Source organism: Homalodisca vitripennis, chromosome 1, assembly GCF_021130785.1.
Source record: "Homalodisca vitripennis isolate AUS2020 chromosome 1, UT_GWSS_2.1, whole genome shotgun sequence".
Lineage (NCBI taxonomy): Eukaryota > Metazoa > Arthropoda > Insecta > Hemiptera > Cicadellidae > Homalodisca > Homalodisca vitripennis.
In genome coordinates this window covers 4,290,000-4,311,063 of record NC_060207.1, presented here as the reverse complement: position 1 = coordinate 4,311,063, position 21,064 = coordinate 4,290,000, and the positions used below count along the sequence as shown (strand labels likewise).

At 33.4% G+C, this 21,064-nt stretch overlaps 1 protein-coding gene across 3 annotated transcripts in view; it reads right to left on the bottom strand.

The window, feature by feature from the left end:
* Window positions 1-21,064, bottom strand: part of LOC124356666 — a 43,288-nt gene that overhangs the window by 10,313 nt on the left and 11,911 nt on the right. For all 3 annotated transcript variants that reach the window (XM_046807810.1, XM_046807802.1, XM_046807816.1), the window contains 2 exons: window positions 10,237-12,126; window positions 7,520-7,702 (listed from right to left, as the gene is read on the bottom strand). In XM_046807810.1, coding sequence (XP_046663766.1) covers window positions 7,520-7,702; window positions 10,237-12,126 — 2,073 coding nt within the window. The remainder of the gene's footprint in view (window positions 1-7,519; window positions 7,703-10,236; window positions 12,127-21,064) is intronic.

Genomic DNA, 21,064 nt, shown 5'->3' with positions numbered 1-21,064 from the left:
TTGGTTAAAACTATTTTAAGGTGTTTTTGAACAATAAATTATTTTCTATACTGGGTAAGTCTTTTGGAATTTTATTCATAAACTTAATTCCTGCCGAGCTTAGTTTCTTATAATGAAATTCCAACGAGTGTTTATGTACTACCAATTGGATTTTATTTCGAGTAAAATAGTCATGACTTGACCCTATACAAGGTAATTTATAAACATTTGATCTGACTATCATTACTGTTTCAAATATATACATTCCATAAACAGTTGAAATTCCCAATTTAGAAAAATAATCTTTCACAGAATCCCGGTCCTTTAAATTTAATATTATTCTAATTGCATTTTTTTGAAGTTGCAGAATGCTTTGCAGATTTGTATTACTAGTGGCCCCATACAACACAACACCAAAGGTTATATGAGAATATATGTGGGCATAGTAAATGGTTTTTTGAATTTCTATTGAGCAATATTTGAACATGGATTTAAGAGCAAATATTCCGGAAGAGATCTTTTTTTACAAGGCCAAAATATGCTCATCCCAAGTAAGGTTCCCATCCAAAAGTAATCCTAGAAATTTGGTTTTTGTTAACTGAGAAATTTTTACATTGTCTCTTGTTATATTTGGCATGGGTTTATTTCTATTTTTTTTTTGTGCAGAAAGAAATTAAATTAGTTTTGTTAAAGTTTAGTAATAAATCTTTACTACAAAAATAATTATTGATATACATGAGCTCCGTTTTAGCTACAATTTCTATTTCATTCAAGTTTTTACCAGTAACTATTAAATTAGAGTCACATGCATATAAACACAGCTTGCTCTGATCACTTGTCAAACATTTGGTAAACCCAACAAATAAATCAGGAAAAGAATAGGTCCTAGGATGGGGAACCCTGTGGCGTGTTATTTGTAAAGAAGATTTTGCATGTGTGATTAAATTTGTTGAAGTCACAAACGGCAAGTCAACGTATTGTGATCTTTTTGAAATATAAGAAGCCAAAATTAAAAATTGATTTTTGATACAAAAAAAAAAAAAAAAATACCAATCGTATCATTCCCTTTATCAATGTTGTCTACTATGGTCTTAATGAAATGTGTTCCAGCAGTTGTAACAGATTGTCTGCTCTAAAGCCGTGCTATTATCTGTCAAATATATTATTTTCCTCTAGAAAATAAACTAATTGTAAATACATAACATGTTCAAAACTTTTAGAAAAGGTTGGTAAAATTGATAAAAGTTGGTAATTATTAGGGTCAGTTTCACTTCTTTTTTTGTAAACAGTTATAATTTTTGAGATTTTTAATTTTTCGGGAAAGATTCCAGATACAAAAGAAGAATTTATTAAATGTGCCAAGGGCTTAATTAGGTACATTTTAGCTTCCTTGATAACTAGCATTGGAAATTCATCATAACCTGCTGAATACTTGTTATGATTGACATTATAATTTGGTTCAATTCTTCCTCGCTTACTGGTTTAGTGTAGAACTTTTTTCTGTTAAGACTGTCATTAAAATTATAATACCTATCATTAACCTGTAATGCTTGTTGATAAATTTGGTATTACTTCTTTATCAACAATGGTAATGAAATAATTATTAAAAATTTCACAAAATATTCTCCTGTATTCATGGCCTTCAGAAATCAATTCAATTCCTTATTAATATTCTGATAATTTTTATATCATTATTTATTATTTTCCATGTAGACAAATGTTTTCAGAATTTTTAATTTTATTTTCAATATATTCTTTTTTGTTGAGTTTAATTTTTTACTATAATTCTTTTTCATCTCTTTTAGCTAATAGCTTATTTTGTGCTGTATCTTTCGTTAATCTAATGGTTTGACTTAAGTTTATAATTTGCTCTTTTTCTTTTTTAAGATCATAATTTTGCCATTTGACTTTATTTAAATTTACACTAGTCTTGACTAATGGAAAACTTATATCAAAGCAGTAAATAAATATTTTATAAAAAACATTGTATTTAGTGTCTACTGTTGCATTGTACACCTCCAGTTGCTCAACCTATTTTTAAAGATTTCTAAATTTGTACTAGAAAACTTTCTGTGTATTCTGTGTAAGTTTTGCATGTTGCTTTTATTCTACTACATATTTCAATTGTTAAAAGTTGTGCATCATGATCGGAGAGTTCAGTTATTATACCTTCAATTACACAGGTCTGCGATAGAAAAGTTGTGTCAAATATAATCAGTGAACTTGATAGTATTTTAAGCGCTGATTGCGGGAAAATAGTGAACAAATTCCATCTCACACAGTTTTGTCTCAAACAGCAATTACATCTTTCCCTATTTGACATTTACTTACATAAGGAACATGATCAAGTTTGACAACAATATAATATAATTCAAAATGGATTATTGCAAATAGTTAAGAAATGTTTTTAAAATATAATGTCAAGTTGTTTGTGGTAGCCATTGATAGACTGAACAACAATCTACAGGCTTAGCTGCATACTACTTGGGACTACCTAAGGACTCACCAGAGCTTTTAGGATTTAGACATAAAAAATGCATCCATTGGCTCTAAGTACTTCCTTTTCTTGGTATCAAACTGGGCAAAAGGAGTTTGAGGTTCTCTCAAGAAGGTGGCCTTGTTTTCAGCAAAGATATGCGTAAAGTTTTAAGGTAGAATATGTTCCAGAATTATGGAAACCTTTTTTTATTCATACAAAAGAAGCCTGAAATCAGTTCTCCTCCACAATGGAAATAAGTATGCTTCAGTGCCTGTTGGATATTCGGTCCATTTAAAAGAATGTTATGAAAATCTTGAAATGTTGTTACACAAACTTAGTTATTCAGATCAAAATCGGAAAATGTGTGGTGATTTGAAAGTTATTGGTCAACAAGGTGAATACACAAAGTTCAGAATGTTTTTTATACCTTTGTTAGCAGTTTCCTGGTTTGTCCGAGGCAAAGCTAAAAGAAAGAGTGTTTGTCGAGCGTGACATAAGAAAGCCTATGAGAGTTACCAACTTTGAGAATAAACAGGAACCAAATGAGAAACTGGCATGGGTATCTTTGAAATTAGTTGCAACCAATTTCCTCGGAAACAAAAAGGATCAAAATTACAAATCAATCGTCACAGATATGTTGGAAAATTTCAAGGAACTTGGTTGTAACATGAGCATAAACGTTCATTCTCTTCACTCACATTTGACTACTTTCCAGTAAACCTTGGTGCAGTGAAGAACAGTGGGAAAGGTTCCATCAAGACATCAAGGAAATAGAAAGATGGTATAAGGGATGATACCAGACTATTGTTGGATGTTTAAAAAAAACGACCCTCAACTATTGTGGGATAGTAGGGTGAGCACGAAAAGAAGCTTTGATGGGAAACAAAAACACTGCAATAAGAACTTTTGACTATGAAACTTTGTAATTTTTAAAATTCTGTACTCCAGTTGTAAACTATAGTATTTCTTTTGTGTTTAATAACATCTATAAACAAATAAAACATTTGAAACAGGCTTTATTTGTATATGAAACAGGTAATGTGTATATGTATGTGTATATGTGTATGTATGTGTGTATGTATGTATGTACGTATGTATGTGTATGTATATATTAGTATATCAGGTTTTGCTTATTTAACATTGAATGGACCGATGCAATGGTGTACACCTGTAACAGGGTGTTAGCTGCTGTGCACGCACTGAAACGAATGCAAGGACTTCTACCATTTCACATTAAACTTCTGTTGATCAAGTCACTTGTGTTTCCTTACTTTAACTACTGCAACTCTGTAATCAATGACATGACTGTAGCCCTTAGCACTAAACTGCAAAGAGCACAAAATTACTGCATCCGCTTTCTGTTTGATTTACGTCGTAGGGATCATGTTACACCATATTTTATTCAATCATCAATTCTAAAATTAGCTGATTCAAGATCGATTAGAATTTTGTCATTGTTGCACTGTATTATTAATACGGATTCACCAAAATATTTATCTGAAAACTTTCAGTTTTTGGCGGGGAGTGGCGCAAGAGAAACTCGGTCTGGTGCACTAAGTCTCAGAATTCCAATACACAGAACCAAAACCTATAACCGATCCTTCACCGTTACCGCATGTAGATTATGGAACTCCTTGCCAGATCCTGTCAAACAAATTGAGAGCCGAAAACGGTTTGTGGCGGAGCTGAGACGAAAATACCTGGACCGGATGATCGTGGCGGGCGGCGGGGCTACTCTTTGAATCGTGACTGTGTGAATGGAAGAGTGAATGGAATACTGTAAGTGTAAGCTATAGTTAATTAGCCTTAATTTACATTATTAAGATTAATTTTTTAAGAGGTTAAATGTAAGAAAGGACCATGTGGTCCTAATTTCGCCTCAATAAAGAAGTGTTTCTTTCTTATTTGGATTTTCTACAAATACACAGTCCTTGTTTGTGAGATAAACTCACGTGATAGATAAAATGGATTGCACTTTTGAATTCAGCACTGAAAAGTACATATAATTCAGCTATCAAAATAGAAACAACTTTCAATAAGTATTATTTTGCAGACCTGTGTTATCAATGACTTCCCTGGTATATTAGTAATAATATTATCAATTGCACTTTCACAGTTGAGTAACTCTAGTCAGAAAATTCACTAAATATTGCAAGTTGTATTGCCTTAAAATATTACATAATCTATCGTGACGTTTAGAACATTGTAATACGTTTATGTTAACATCCCCTGTTAAAATAACATGGTCATAAGTTTCTATTAAAATCGTTGAAACAGTATCAAGTTTATCTAGCAAGGAGACCATCATAAAATAATCCTGGTGTTCTATACAACCCAACCAGTACAAAAGAAAAATAAACAACTCGGCAGGAAACAATACAGCATTCAAACTCTTTATCTACACATAGACTATTAATTCTAGGTATAACAACTCTCTTAATTTGGTAAAAATTACTGCAAAAAATCATAACTCCTGTAAGGTCTTTTGTTTAGATTAAGGTTGTGAAATGTTAAAATGTATTATGAGCAAAGGCTGTTGTGAGAGGATTTAAATAGTAGGTTTGATTGGCAATACAACACCCTCAAATGAGCCAACACATAATTTATTTAAGGTTCTTTTGATAAGATTGTTTGGTCTTTCATTCTTTGCACTTGTAAAGAGATGCTAAGTTTATTTTTAGAATTTCTTTTAAATTTTTGTTTTTTTTTTAAGAGTTATAAGGTTGGTTGATAGCTTCCCCTTTCTTTTGATTTCTTAGATATTATTTACAGTTTTGATTATCTAGATTTAAAAGGTTAGGTTTTTGCTCTAGTAAGCTGTAGTTGTTTTTTTTTTTTTAGTTGAAGAATCTCTTTTACCAGTGGAGTTGATTCAGCTGTTGAAAATGATGGAGAATCTGTTTGTGTATTTTCTTCAAGAACCTTTTCTTGTGATAGATTTTCTTGGTTTAAACATTTTTTAAAATTATTATCTCTTTAAATTGCTCTTTAATCTTTTGTTCATATTCATACAGAACTTTTGCTTGTTTTCTATCATGGTCTTCAAAGGTCTTGTGTGTATCAATAAGCAGTTTTTCTTTACTAAGTTGCTTGTCCATATCAGAATTTTTTTTAAAGATTTTCTACTCTTGAGAGATTTTTTTTCTTCTCTGCTTTAGTATTCAATTTTAGCCTCCATAGTGTTTAACAAAGAGTTTAGCCTTCGATTGTCTTCTTTGAGGGCCTCATTTTCTTTAAGCAGTGCTTTCCCCAATTTTTCTGTCATGATTAGACTGTCTTCCTCATTTTGAAGTTCACTTTCAATTAAGCTTTCTTCTAGCTCTGGTAGTGTACTTTCTAATATTGAGTTTTGACTAATAGAGCCTTTTAGGCTTTTATTGAGGCTGCTCTCTGTTGGACATTTATTATAAGATATGTTTTTAAAAAAAGTTCAGTATCTTTCAGTGCCTCATTAAATTTTTTGTTTTTTTAATTGTCTGGTTTTGGTTTTCCATGCATTAGTTTGTATTCCGAATACAGGCACATGTCATTTTGTTTGATATTTGCGGTGTTTTCATCTCCGCAAAATGTGACATTGTATTTGGTAGTTCTGTCGGTTTTTGTAATCCCTTTTATCACCGATGGCCGGTAGGGATATCCTTTGACCTTTGCAAATACCAAACCTCCTACCTCATACAGTGCATTTGTTTCTGTTTCCATTTTATTGGTCAATAGGTTGAGTCAATGTTTTTCAAGAGTGAATATGTAAACTGGTTTTATAACGAGGTTTGACAGACTCCTCTGGTTAATGTAAAATGGAAAACTGTTTTTTTATAACGAGGTTTGGCAGACTCCTCGTGGTTAATGTTTTTTAAAAGTAAAAATAGAAAACTGTTTTTTATAAACAGTTATACAAAATTATATCCCAGTTATACCTGGCAATTACCATCTGGTCAGTCAAGTCAGTAATGTGTAGAGGCACAGGCAGAGTAGTTGTTGTGTTCCGAGTGTCAGATGCTGAGTCTACACTGTCAGCACTGCTGGGTCACTGCTCCCATATAACTGTGATGTTTTGTTTCACAGCAGGTGTACTAGATTGTGTGGTATAGAGTTAATTACGTCACAATTATTGCGTCACTAACTTATGAGTTGGCTATCCCAGTGTAATTTCCTTTGTGAGAGTCAGTTATTTGATCAGCTGACTGGGTTAGCATTTATCCTTCAGTTAGCATAAAGAAATGTGGTTGGATCCATATTTGTTAAAATAAAACTTTCTTGATGGTAATTGTTATTTAAGTGTTATACAAAACTGCCTGTGAAATCTAGGTCAGCAACTCCTAAAGCTTTTAAGAAGTGCTTATCTTGTTTTTTCAAAGAGTGTTTGTTCAGTTTTTAATGTGAATGGACTTAACAATACTCCAGGTAAGATGGTGATCAGAGGTTATTTGTTTACCTAAACCTAAAACCATCACTAATTCACTGTTTCTTGAGACCACTTACACTGAGACTGTAGTCAGTCAGCCATTTTTTAAAGTAATTTATGATTAGTTGTCACTGAAACTATTGGTGATTTCATCCGTATGTGTCCAGAGAGCAAAGAGTGGTCTTTATGCTTGACCCATTTATACTGATAATTAATGTGAACGGGAAATTCTAAAAGTGGGCTTTTGACTGGTAACTAATGACCCAATGAGTGTTAGGAAACACTATTCTTCTATTCTTATAACTAAGCTCTTTTTACGACTCTGTTTACATATTAAAACCCAAAAGGACAAAAAAATTGTTTTTTGTCCATTGGCCAAGGCACTGTGTGCCACATTATTAAAAACAATAATAAATACAAAATATTGAGTTCTAGTATGATGACTTTTTAACAATAAATTAAAGGGCTTTCGCTGATCTCTGCCTTATTTTAAAATTTTAAATTATTGTTTTACAAAGTTATAGCAATAACTGTGAATAATACAAAGTATTTTTCCCTACAGAAATCAATGAAAGAAGGGTCTACAACAACTAAGTCAACAAATTATATACTGAACTTAAACATCAGAAATATTCTTAATACATAAACATTATCTTTACCTGGTGAGCCAGTCGCTCATGTAGTTCTAGGTCATTCCTCCTAAGCTGGGACTCGCACTGCAGAGAGAAAGCACAGGTAAGTGATTCCTTGATAACGTCTATGATCTGTTGAACTTTTTCAGTCTTCAGTAGCCGTCTGGTCAAATATCCTCGGGCCCATGCAGTTATTTTTACAGCTGCAGTCTGAAATCAATATAAACCCTGTAATTTAATGTAAAATACAGTATTAATAAAATGCTAGAGCATCACATTAGACATCTATAATAGCTTGCCTTTCCTATTTTAACTCTATATTACTAGTATGCTTTTCAACAAGAATGATTATTGTTTGATATTGCCTTTCCAAAGCCACGGTCTGAATAGGGGTAGGTCACACAAATGTAGCGACTGAGAATAAATAGAGAAAATATCTTTATTAGACGTTCCAGATTTTACAGAGCTGGTCGGAGTAGATTAGTTCTGACTTTCTACTCTTTTAAATAATTTCACTGTGATGGAATTGCTGTTTTACTTAAGGGTTCAGTACGGTCAAAAGTTATGAGCCAAAAATATGCGTTGGTCAATTTATGGCTAAACTATATGGATATACATGAACTGATTGTATGGATATACCATATGTAACATATTACAGGCTCGATATATAGATAATAAACAAAGATGACCTCTTGCCTGGGCCAGTACAGTGATTCTGTTCCTTGCACTTACTTACTAATATACTGACTTTGAACATAACAAAATAAATATATTAAACGCTACTGAATGCAACTAGTGAGTGTAATTTTTAAGTCTAGATAGCCTACACACACAAGAGGGTTAAAATAGAAAAGAATACTTTAGTTTAGTTATGTCACGAAGATAAACTTATAGATTAGGCATTTTATTATACATTTTATAATCATATAAAGTGCAATAATTACAATTCAGGCTGAGAAGCCACAAATATGGTTTTTATTTTAAAGGTTTTAAAGCATATCATACCCGTGCAAAAGTCATGAACATTTTTAGTTAATAAATTCACAAGGCTGAATTATATATTTTAAAAATTATTTGTTGTTTATGTGAGAGTTGCGTATTTCTATTTTGGAATGAAATTATTTACAATACTTCAAAAAAACAGTCACAAAAATGATGTTTTATACAGTTAAGTTCATGATCTAATTATTACTAGTTCAGAAAGATATTATAGTAAAATTAGAGTAGAGTAAATATGGAATTGGATCTTCAATACCAGTGTACTTTTTGAAGTCAAACTCAAATAAATGTAAAAATACTCCCAAATAAAAATGCAAAAATCTTTTTAATTTTTAAAGTTATAATATAGAGTGTCATATATGTATCAAATCCAAATTCTTTACTTGACCTGCACTTAGTTGATTGTAATTCAAACATCACAGTTATGTTTAACTATGTAGTATTCAATGTAGATTATAAATAGGCTGGATGCAAAGTAATTAGATATATAGATCTTACCAAGTGGGTGGAGAGCAAGTTGTTGAGGTGGCTCAGAAATCAAAAGGAGTCATTAAAATTTCAAGATCTGAAGTACTACCAATGAACCGTGGTGTACCACAATGGTCAATCTTAGATTTTGTATTGTTCATTTTATTTACTAATGATCTGCCAAATATTCCAATTACCAACAGCAACTTGATAATGTACGCTGATGACTATGTTTTTAACTTCCTACGACTTAGTGGAAAATCTAGAAATAAACTCATATATAGCTGTGAATCTTGCTATGGACTACTGCAGGAGCAACAGCCTATTTTTAATGAATCAAGGATAAAGCAAATTTTGTTTGGAAGAGGAGGAATGACATTTTAGCTCTACCAAATCTCTGGTCTGTTAACTCAACAAATTACGTAGTTATGATGACAAACTTTCATGACAAAATATCACATCAATAGCTTATGTCTTAGACTAAACTCATCAATGTATGCAATCAAGAGAATTAAACCTATTAGTGCCAATAGAGCCAGAATAATAGCCTATTTCGATTTATTTGAAAGCCATTATAGGGGTATGGGATTATTGCCTGGGGTGGCTTAACAAAAGAAAATCTTCGGAGGGTGCTCATTCTCCAGAAGAGGGGTCTGAGGATTATAGCTGGTCTGGATTATAGGGAAAACTGTAGGGAAGTGTTCAGAGAGTGGAAGCTTTTAACAGCTGTAAGCATTTACATTACGGAATGCATCATAATAGCTAAATCTCGTAATGTTAAAAAAACACCAAGACAAGGTATGACTTCACTCTGCCAATAGAGACAGGTCTGCAACTCTGAGGCCAAGCCTACATACATATGCTGAATCTTCAATATTCTTCCAAATGAACTGAATAATATGGAATACAGAAAGCTGGAGAAAAGTCTGAAATCGTGGCTTGAGAAAAGACCCTTCCATTCAGTGCAAGAATTCCTGACCTGGAGAGTTAACTCACAAGATATACCAATGTGAATATATTGGTACCTACACAAGCAGCAGAGCCATTCAATTGTTATGGACTTAAACTTGATTATACTTGTTTTATTTTTGTTAAATTATATTTAGCATCATACTGATTTTAAGGATCACGTAATAAAGAATACTCTCAACACTTTAGATTTCAATTAATGTTAATATTTCCCAACTATCTCTAACGCGAGACTAGATTATTTATATTTAACAGAGTTTGATTCTTAAACAAATACTTGACACTTAAAACACTTGTGATAAGCTTACCTGTTCTTTATCTGAATTGCGTTTTTGAGCCTTAAATTGTACTTTGTTAGCAGTTATTATATTCTCATTAGGAAACAGCTCTCGGCTGCATGAGGATTGTTTTTCATCTGAACTCATTTGAGAAATACTGTTTTCACAGGGGAGATCATAAACACTTAAGTGAGATGCACTTCTGCTCAATAACGTTCCACTGTTTGAATGCAACTGTGTTAACACAACTTTTTCCTTGTGCTGTTTTTCTAAAAGTTCCTTTATTTGCCGTTCATGGTGCAACTGCAGCTCAGAAAATAGTGTCGACAAATCTTCTGCAGTCGAGGGTCTTGACAGTATTTCATCCGATGTCAAAAATTTGGACAAACTTAAACTACTACATATCGATACGCCATCATCTACATCACTAGACTGTCCTCTGTTGCACTGAGAGTTAATATTGTCTACAGGTGCATTGTATATTTGTTTTTGTGGAAGTAATGTTGACTGACTTACTACTGAAATCTGACTAGCGGAGTCACTTGGCTCTATAGAGGGGAGTAAAGAATTGTCAGTGTCACATATGAACTGTGAACTTTCAGATGTGTTCTCTTTGTTTGATACAGAAGATACATTAACACTACTACCTCCTGTGATCGTATTCTCATTGATGTACATCCCACTAGTTGATTGAGGAATCTGTTGAGGAGTTTTAACTTCTTTAATAGGTTCTGGAATTGAGTCAAAATTGAATTCTACATTATTTTGACCGATATTGGATGAAGTTTCTGTCATAGTTTTTATGCACTCAGTTGAATGTGCGAGCAGACTCAAGTGAGTGGGGCTTGTGCGGGAACTGGAAGGGAGAGAGTTAATTGTTTTCTTGCTTTTCACAGAACATTTGACAAAAGTCTTGGCTCTTTTAATAGGAACATTAGAACGTTTTGAAGTTAGAATATTAGCTTTTACAATTGGAGAATGAACACTGCAACTTTTGTTCCAAGTTTTCCTTGGCTTCCTAGCTGACAAAAACGGTTTAAATTCAAGTCCTTTGTCTTTTTCCTTCTTATCTGTAAGTGAGATCCACTTTTCATTCTCTTTTGCCATATGTTCCAAAAGGACAGGGCTTGGACTGTCTAATGTGTAAGAGTTTCGTCTGACCAGCCGAGAAGCATGAGGAGGAGGGGACTGTGATTCCATTTGAGTGTCTTGTACATTGTTTTTCACACTTTCTGGTGATTCATGAATAGGATCACTCTTCACAGAATTTGTAACCGGAGATGGATTATCACGAAAGCTAACATCTAGAGATTCATTTGATTTCAAATATTGTGACAATTCTGAAGACACTTCATATGTTTCTCTTACAGTATCTTCATTACATATTGCACTATCAATTCCAAAATTCAAGGGCTTATTGTCTAATAGGTCTCCATCACTATTTATTACATTGTTCTTAAAAATCTTATCAGCAGTCGTACAGAAAAACTCCCGGAATTCAGCATCCTCCAATGCAGATCTCAAGAAACTGTCGCTGGGGATATTTTCACTTTGGGAAGACTGAGATGTACCATTATGATTGCTACTTTCGAATACTCTGTCAGCAGTGTTGTAGAAATATTCCTTGAAATATGGATCTTCTAGAGCAGATTTCATGAAACTGTCACTGACATCACCATTGGCTTCAGATGGTTGTGAGTTAACGTTGAAATAAAAAAAATTATCATTGCCATTTCTTGTAAGATTAGATGTAGAAAGTTGACAACTTGTTTGTTTCAACTCACTATTTTTAAAGTACTCTATGTAACTTCCCGTCATAACGCCACTATCGATACTGCTGCGTTTGTGCACTAGTTTTTTTTCAATTGAAATTGCTTTTGCTTTATCTTCATTTAGCTCTTTCCTTCGTTCTTCAGTAATCTGTAAACATATAGTTAAATAAATAAATAATTTAATATCCATTGTAATATTTCAATCTTGTGACATTGTAAAGAATTGATTTTAATTTATAAATTGTTAGTAATTGATAATTGTGATTCATCATTTGTTTTTACACAATACAAATGCATCATCTAAGAAAATAAATTAGTGTATCTGAGACACTAGTATATACTAAGTTTTTATTGAAAACAATAATCTTAATATTTACAGGTGACAATGACCACACATTTTATAAGGAAGGAGAACAGATAAATTTTGTATAGACAAATAAATATATTTTTAAATAAGTTAATTAAGTTCCAATATCCAGAATTCTTCAGTAAAATTCAAAACCCTTTTTATTAAAAAATCTTAGTAAAGAGTCTAATTATTTAACTTTAAGATAACTTTAAATTTTAGACTTTTTATATACTTAACAATTTTTGTTAGCTATGTATGTCCACGAGGTATCCTCAAATAGGACATGATGAATACAGATAATAACAGTTTATTAAATAAATTTCTACCTGTTAGTAAACTTATTTTTACAAATTTTTCTGAATAAAATACTTTGTAGTACAAAAAATATAAGGTTTAAAATAAAATTTGCTGCAAAAAATAATAATAAATTTAAAATATGGTACTTTTAGTTTGTAAAAAAGACACAAGAAATAAATTTAATAAATTAGTTACTTCTTCTATAAAAGTACATAACTTAAATCGTCATAGAAAATAACTATGGTTTTTAACACTTTGGATACCAGGACGATATGATTTATAATAAGAGTAATATAGTAAGTAGTTCTACAAACCTAAAAACTAATCATCCAAAAAGTATTATTCTTTTGTTCTTAAATATACAGGGATTCCAAAATAAAGTGCATATTCTAGAAAGCTTTCTGCCAGATAATGAAAAAAATAAAATATCAATTATTGGTCTATCTGAGCATTGGCTAGATGAAGGTGCTCCCTCTTTATTCTGCCTGAAAAACTTTTATTGTCCAGCTGACTTTTGCAGAAAAGATAATATCAGGGGAGGAACTCTTGTGTTTATTAATAGGGCTTTTGGTTCAAAAAAGATTGATGTTAGTAAATTTTGCTCTGAATTAAACTTTGAGGTGTCTGCAGTGGTTATTGATTCTCTTAAAGTTGTTACAGCATCAATCTATCATTCTCCTGCAGGAAATCCATATATTTTCTTAGAACTGTTAGAAGAATTTTTATCTTTCATCTCATCATATCACGGCTATTCAATAGTAATTGGGGGGGACATTAATGCTAGCTTTGATGTAACATCAAACAATAAAACTACAAGAATTTTTCTTAATGTTTTGAGACAATTCAACTACTTTTACATCAACAATGCTCCTACGAGAGGTGACCGTTGTCTTGACAATATATTTGTTAACTGTCCAGGGCAAGTTTTGGAATCCAAAATATTTGATTTTCCTTTCTCAGATCATAACGGGGTTATTTTGAACATGACATGCAATATAAATCCTGACTGTAATGAATCTGAATATCATGACAAAACACTGGAGCACATGAACTCTTTTACAATTAGTTTCCCAAAATCAGCAACAAACAATTTAGCTGAAAGTTTGATATCACATGACTGGAGTGCTTTAATGAACTCTGAAAATGTAGCAAGAACCCAAGATTGGTTTCAACACTTTTTAAGTGTTCTTGTTAATAAAATTGCTTATTTCTCAACTTTGAAAAAATTTAAGACCATGAAAAACATAACATTTAATAAAAAATGGTATACAAAAGAATTGATTCACATGAAAGAAAGGCTTCTGTTTCTAAACAAACTTGTAAAAAATTCAAGCAGTGATAGGTTATATGCAAACTATACTGACCTCAAAAGATGCTACATAAAATCTATTAAAAATGCCAAGTTATACTACAATACAACAAAAATTGAAAATAGCAAAAATAAATGTAAAGCTGCTTGGAATCTTATAAAAGATAATACTACTAACACATCAACTCAAACTAAATTAGATATCACACCAGACTGTTTTAATAAATCTTTCATTGACTCGGTTGAGCAGACCGTAAATAACATTAACCATCCCAACACAGACAGTTTGACCCTAATTTGTAACTATCAAATAGAAAGTAATAACTTTTACTTTACAGAAGTCTCTGTTGATGACACTTCTAAAGCTATAAAGAGACTAAAAAACTCTGACAGTAAAGACATGTTCAATATGTCCAACAATATGATAAAAAATATCTATCATACAATACTAACTCCTTTAACTTTAGGCATTAATAAATGCCTGAATGATGGTTATTTTCCAGAAGAGCTCAAACTTTCCAGAATTTGTCCAATATACAAGAAAGGCCCTAAAAATCTACCCACATTACCAAAAATCATAGAAATATTAGTTCACGATCAATTATTAGCATATTTAGAAAAAAATTATTACCTTGATGTATCGCAATTTGGTTTTAGAAAGGGTAAATGCACCATAGATGCAATAGATGCACTAATTAGAGAAGTTGTGAGTGCCTTTGAGGACAAGGCCTTTGCTCAGGCCACCTTGTGCGACCTGAGCAGGGCTTTTGACTGTGTGGACCACAACAAACTAGTCCTTAAACTAAATTATTATGGTGTAACAGGAACTCCCTCTAAGTTTTTTCAGTCATATCTATCAAACCGAAGGCAAAAGGTATGTGTTGATAGAAACTGGTCAGATGAGGCTAAAGTTTCTACTGGAGTGCCCCAAGGATCGGTTTTGGGTCCTCTGTTGTTCTTATTACAAATAAATGATTTACCAAAAAAATTATGGTTGCCTGTAAAGTCGGTTTTACAGGCGAAGATTTTACGTGACAACGTCTTTTTCTCGGTAGAATATTTATTGATATGAATATTATTAAATTGCACAATAGGAACAAGGAATTGAATGAAAATAAGAATTGCACAAATTTTAACTATAGAAATATATTTTGTTTACTAAAACATTGTACATAATTTGAAATTAATTAAAATTTGTTATTGTAAATGGTAAAGTTGAATAAAACATTTACTAAAATTGGAATTTGAAATTCTTGCTAAACACAGTTAAATTCTAACTCCGCGCGTGGTGATTGGTCGGTTTAGTTCGTTTGTTTGGTCGCACTGTTATGACAGGTTAGAGGTTATAATTTGTTATTTTAAATGTTTGACTAGCAATACGCGCTGTTTCTTCTCAATCGACTGAATTACGATTGATTGCAGAGTGATTTAAACTAATAATTTACTTAACACTATCAACATTTGTCAATAGTATGACATAACCTATAAACTCAGTTTCTCAACTTTTGTGTCAATCTAACAATTAATCAATCAATCATAGTTTACGATAATGAAATATCAGTGTACAATTATTTACCTTTATTGTTGTAGTTGTTGTAAATGACGAATCTAAGCACTCCACATTTTCACGAATAAACATAGTTATCTGCTTTATCCCGTGCGGCGGACCCACAGTTATCTGCTTTATCCCGTGCAGCGGACCCACAGTTATCTGCTTTATCCCGTGCGGCGGACCCACTGGACGGGCATCGTAACGTTACCGGGCGTTACACTTTTTCATGAGTGACTCCGAGCCGCAACCTTATAAGAAAAAATCTGAATCCAAATGCAGTGCCAGTCCGGATGAATTTAATTTGTTTCTCTTAAACGAAGTTGACAAAATCGTAAATTCTGCTGCAACCAACAACACCAATGCCAATTCGCTTTTGCCTGGGTGCACAGGTTCCGTACCACAGTCTAATAGGCCTACTACCAATCTCTCGAGCTGGTCCCCAGTAACACCTAAGCAAATATTACAAATTGTACAAAACTTTAAGAGCACTCAGAGCCAGGACATCTACGGAATGAATGTAGTTATGTTGAAGCATGTCATCGATGCTATAGCCTATCCTTTGAGTTTTGTTCTTAACGCCTGTATGAGCTGTGGAGCTTTCCCTGAGTCACTTAAGGTATCTAGAACCGTACCGGTCTTCAAGAAGGGTGACCCGGAGGCTATGGGGAGTTATAGGCCGATATCGGTGATACCAGTTTTCGCCAAGGTTTATGAGTCTGTGATCAAAGGTCAAATTGTAAACTACTTTGAACATGAAAATCTCTTCTCTGAATCTCAACATGGATTCAGGAAGAATAGATCTACTGTGACAGCGGTTCTGAGTTTGGTTAGCCAGGTCCTAGAGAGCTTCGAGGCTGGTGATTCAACTGCACTTGTTCTGGCCGACTTAAGCAAGGCGTTTGATTGTGTTCCGCATAGTCAACTGCTGGATAAACTGAGAGCCTATGGTGTTGATGGAATGGTTTTACAGGTTTTTAGGTCCTACTTCACAGATAGAAAACAGATCCTGTGCACCGGCGGAGCACATTCCCAACCTCAAGCAGTGAAATATGGTGTTCCTCAGGGTTCGGTCATTGGCCCAGTCCTATTTCTAATTACAATTAATGACATCAGCCAGCTGGGTGACATGCTTCTGTTTGCAGATGATACCTCCATCTTTGCTCGTGGCGATACACCAGAAAACGCCAGGCTTGCTGCTCTACAAACATTTACCAGCGCAAAGGAGTGGTTTGCCGCGAATGGCTTGTGCCTGAACGAGGGGAAAACCCAGGAGATGATGTGCACTCTTTCCAGATCTGACAACAATTTTGGCCTGAGCGAAGTTAAGCTCCTGGGATTTATTCTTGACCCAGGGCTTACATGGAGGAGCCATACGAATAGTGTATGCATCAGACTCTCTAGAGCCCTGCATCTACTGCGGAGACTGAAACCTATGCTGACTAATAAGTATCTTTTGACAGTTTACTTCGCCATGTTCCACAGCCATATCAGCTATGGGCTGCACATATGGGGCCATGCTGCTGGATGTAAGGATATTCTTCTCCTCCAAAAGAAAGCTCTTCGTGTCATCTCGCCTCCAGGGTTTCTGGATAGCTGTAGGCCTATCTTTGTGAGTCTTAAAATTCTCACAGTCTATGGTCAGTACATCCTTTCCTGCCTGACCAATTTAAAACTTAACATCTCAGACTTTGCTGAAAGAAACGAACTCCATACCTACAACACCAGGAAGAAGCACCATCTGGATGTACCTTTTTGTAGGCTTAGTAAGAAGAAGAACTGCTATCCTAGCTTAGCGCTTCGCATGTATAATGCCCTTCCAGATAATCTCAAGGAACTCAACCCTCCTCACTTTGAAACCCAACTTAAAAGCTGGCTATTGTGTAGGCCCTTTTATTCAGTCGGGGAGTTCTTCGATGCACTATCATAAGCCCTGGCGCCATGTAAAAATGTAAATATTGTAAATATTCTAAAATTTATTTTACTTTGACGCTGTCTATCCAGTTGTACTGGTCATCGACTAAGGTGGAGGTAATTAAGGTAACCTAATTTAAGACGTTGTCACGTCAAAATATCAAGGCCAAATCTTTATTATATGCAGATGACACAACTTTTATTAACATAAACTCTAATTTCGATGAATTACAAGATCTTGTTAGAGAGACTGTACAAGAGGCCTCATTGTGGTTTAGGTCCAATGGATTAGTGCTCAATGAAGCCAATACTCAGAATATTATATTCAGCTTAAAACAAACACCATCAGATGATACAATAAATGCTTTTTTTACTACTGTAAAATTTTTACGTATCTATATCGATAGTACTTTGACTTGGAATTCCCATATTGAGTACATATCCAAAAGGTTGTCTAGGGTAATTTTTCTACTCAGGCGATTATTGTCGTGTGTGCCTGAAAACTATGTAAAATCAGCTTATTATGCATTTTTTCAATCAGTTTTAAGATACGGTTTAATAATCTGGGGAAACAGCAGTAAGATTGAAGACATTCTAATTCTGCAAAAGAAAGCTGTGCGAGTGATAGCGAGGGCCCATTCTCTGGACCACTGCAAGCCTCTGTTCATTGAACTTAAATTACAAACTGTGATAAATCTCTACATCTTTGATTTAGTTACCTATTTACTCAAAAATTTTCAAACTCTCACTCTAAGAAGTGATATACACAGCTACTATACTAGAAATAGAACTAATATTGCTATAGATCATGTTAGATTAGCCAAATCTCAAAACAGCCACATTATAATTTCTCAAAAAATCTTCAACAAAGTAAAACATTTGGCAGATAAGTATCCCACAAAAATATTTCAAAACAAACTGTACCATTGGCTTTTGAACAATCCCTTCTATACCCTATCAGAGTTTTTTAACTACAAGGATATTAAATTTTAGTTTGTTAATAATGTATACAGGATCCACTGTACAGCTCGCTAAATCTGTTATACTACAATTGAAAACATATATTTGTAAACAACAATGAGATTTCAGTAAATTGTTCAATTTTAATCTAGAAACTGTCCTTTTTTTTATTCAGTACTGTAAATTTCATCTGTAGAATCTTATATTGTAACCTGTTATCCTAAGATTTCAAATTGTTGTGCTAGTATTGTAGTAATTCATGTGCAATCAGTTAAAATATTTTTTAATTTAATATCTGTTAAACTTTTGTAAATTCTTTTGTTGTTCAATTATTTTAAAATCTCCTTTTGTTAAACTATTGTCTTTCATTATGATATTGATATTCAAAGAATAATTTTAAACTGTAATGATATTTTAAAAACTGAATAGTTTGGTTTTATTGCTTGTTTCTGACCATGTCATCTAGACAATATTACTGACTTTGTCAATGCATGTCATATGTAAAAAGGCAAATAAAGATTGATTGATTGATAATCTGTTGTTGCTATTTCATTGTATAAGTGCTAGGTGATATATCGTTGCCAGACATTACTAAAAATAATTTAATCAGTTTAACATCCCATACTGTTTATATAGATACTTAATTCCTTAAAATAATATGAATACAAATCCTAATCAGTAATGTATTATTTTGTAAACATATAATTGAATACAATAAGAAACACACACACACCACAAGAAAACACACAACACAACACAACAACAAGAACACACAGAATAAGAGTTCTACCTGGTAATCCAGCACATAAACAAACCCGCTGTGTACAGCAGTCTATTCTGTGGTTTTAGTAGAAGTTTGTTAGTTTCAAACAGTACACTTTGCTACACGGCTCACGATCATCTAAATCTAAATTAAGTTGACATACAACTGTAACAAGTCCGAAATGGGATATTCGAAATATGGTGTATAATGCTGCCACCACCGGATGATTCCGGAAAAGAACTGAATGTTCACACCAAAATTAAACTTAAAAAATTACTCTTTATTCTACTGATTGATTTAAATAAATGTTACAATTCTGAATGGTTTAAATAGAACACTTCTGATTACAAGATTATATTGACTATTGTTTAAGGAATTTAGAAAATTATTATAATATAGCTACAGAAAATTACATGTTACTGAGTCTGAGGCCTGATCTAGACAGCTTTCCAGCACACACAGGTGCCTACTCTGCATTGTTAGCAGTTTTGCTGCTGTCCTACTCACTTACTTTCAACACTGCTTTACATTTAATAATTATTATCTTTATTTAAAAATAAACTTTTACAAGGATGTAAATATATTTATAAAACAAATAAAGCATAATTTCTGTATAAATGATATCTAGGTTTAATTTAATGATCAATATTATTTTAACTACAGTATTAGCCATAATAAACAGTACTGAAACTGAATCAGCTGTAGTTGCCTTCTGGATCAGCTAATTTAATTGTCGACTGTTGCCACGCCTTCATGTTCTTCTTATTTGAGGTTAGTTTTTGCTAACATGGTGCTAACAACAGATGGTGCTAGAGGAAGTTTTTTATCGCAGGGCATTATTTTCGCTCATACGGAATTGGACGTGTGGGTGGGCCAAGCTTGTCATACACTGCATTACGTTTTCAGGAACATTTCTACAACGAAATATTCCTCTGAACGTTGCTCTAAACATCCTGACATTGTTGTAGAGAGGCCACAGCATAGTAAGCATGTAACTATTTGGTGCACTGTGTCTGGGAGGGGTATAGTGGACCATACTTTTTTGAAGGCAACAATGGAGAGACTCTTACAGAAAATCAGTATCGATACAGGGCTATTCTGGATCATTTTGTGAGACACCTCAGGATATTTTGTTGTGCACGAAACCTGCCATTAAATTTACAGTGGTTCCAGCAAGATGGCACAACCAGTCACACTGCCGTTAACAACATTGCTTTCCTCCAACAAACCTTTGGCAACCGTCTCATCTCCCTTAGAATAAATTTTCCTTACACAGCCCACTCCTCCCATCTTACATCACCGGACGCCTACGTCTTGGGAATGTTGAAAGAAAACATTTTCCGCGAGGACCCACCATCTACCATTGTTCAACTCAAAGAAAAAATAACCATGTGTATTAGGAGAATGGAACAATTCATAAAAATGATGCAAAATTCTAAATAAACTCAGCTTTCTATGACGTCAGAGAACCTACACTACAAAAGGACTCTCTTTTGGTTTATTCAGCAGCCATCCCGTGTAATCGAGATAAAGGGGTGATCGTAGACGGATGTGGACTCCCGGATTCCAGGAGTCAAGTATGTGACAGTATCAGATTTCAGATGCTACACTAAGCGGGAGGTGAAATAGAACTAAACTCAACATTTGCATTAAAATCAACCCTTTCCATTATGGCTATGTTATGTTCAAAATTAGACATCAGAATTCCTTGCTACACAAAACTGCCTTTATAGAACAAAATATTCTGCTGATTAATCAGCTGATCATTACATTAAACACATTAACTGCAGTGGATGCACAATCCTACTATTCCAGCTGTTCTATATACGATAAGTGACTCATATTGCAGTAAAGGTGTTAGCGATGTATTCTGTAGCTTGACATATACTATAGTATAAGACACTGACTGCAGTGGATGTACAATCCTACTATTCCAGCTGTTCTA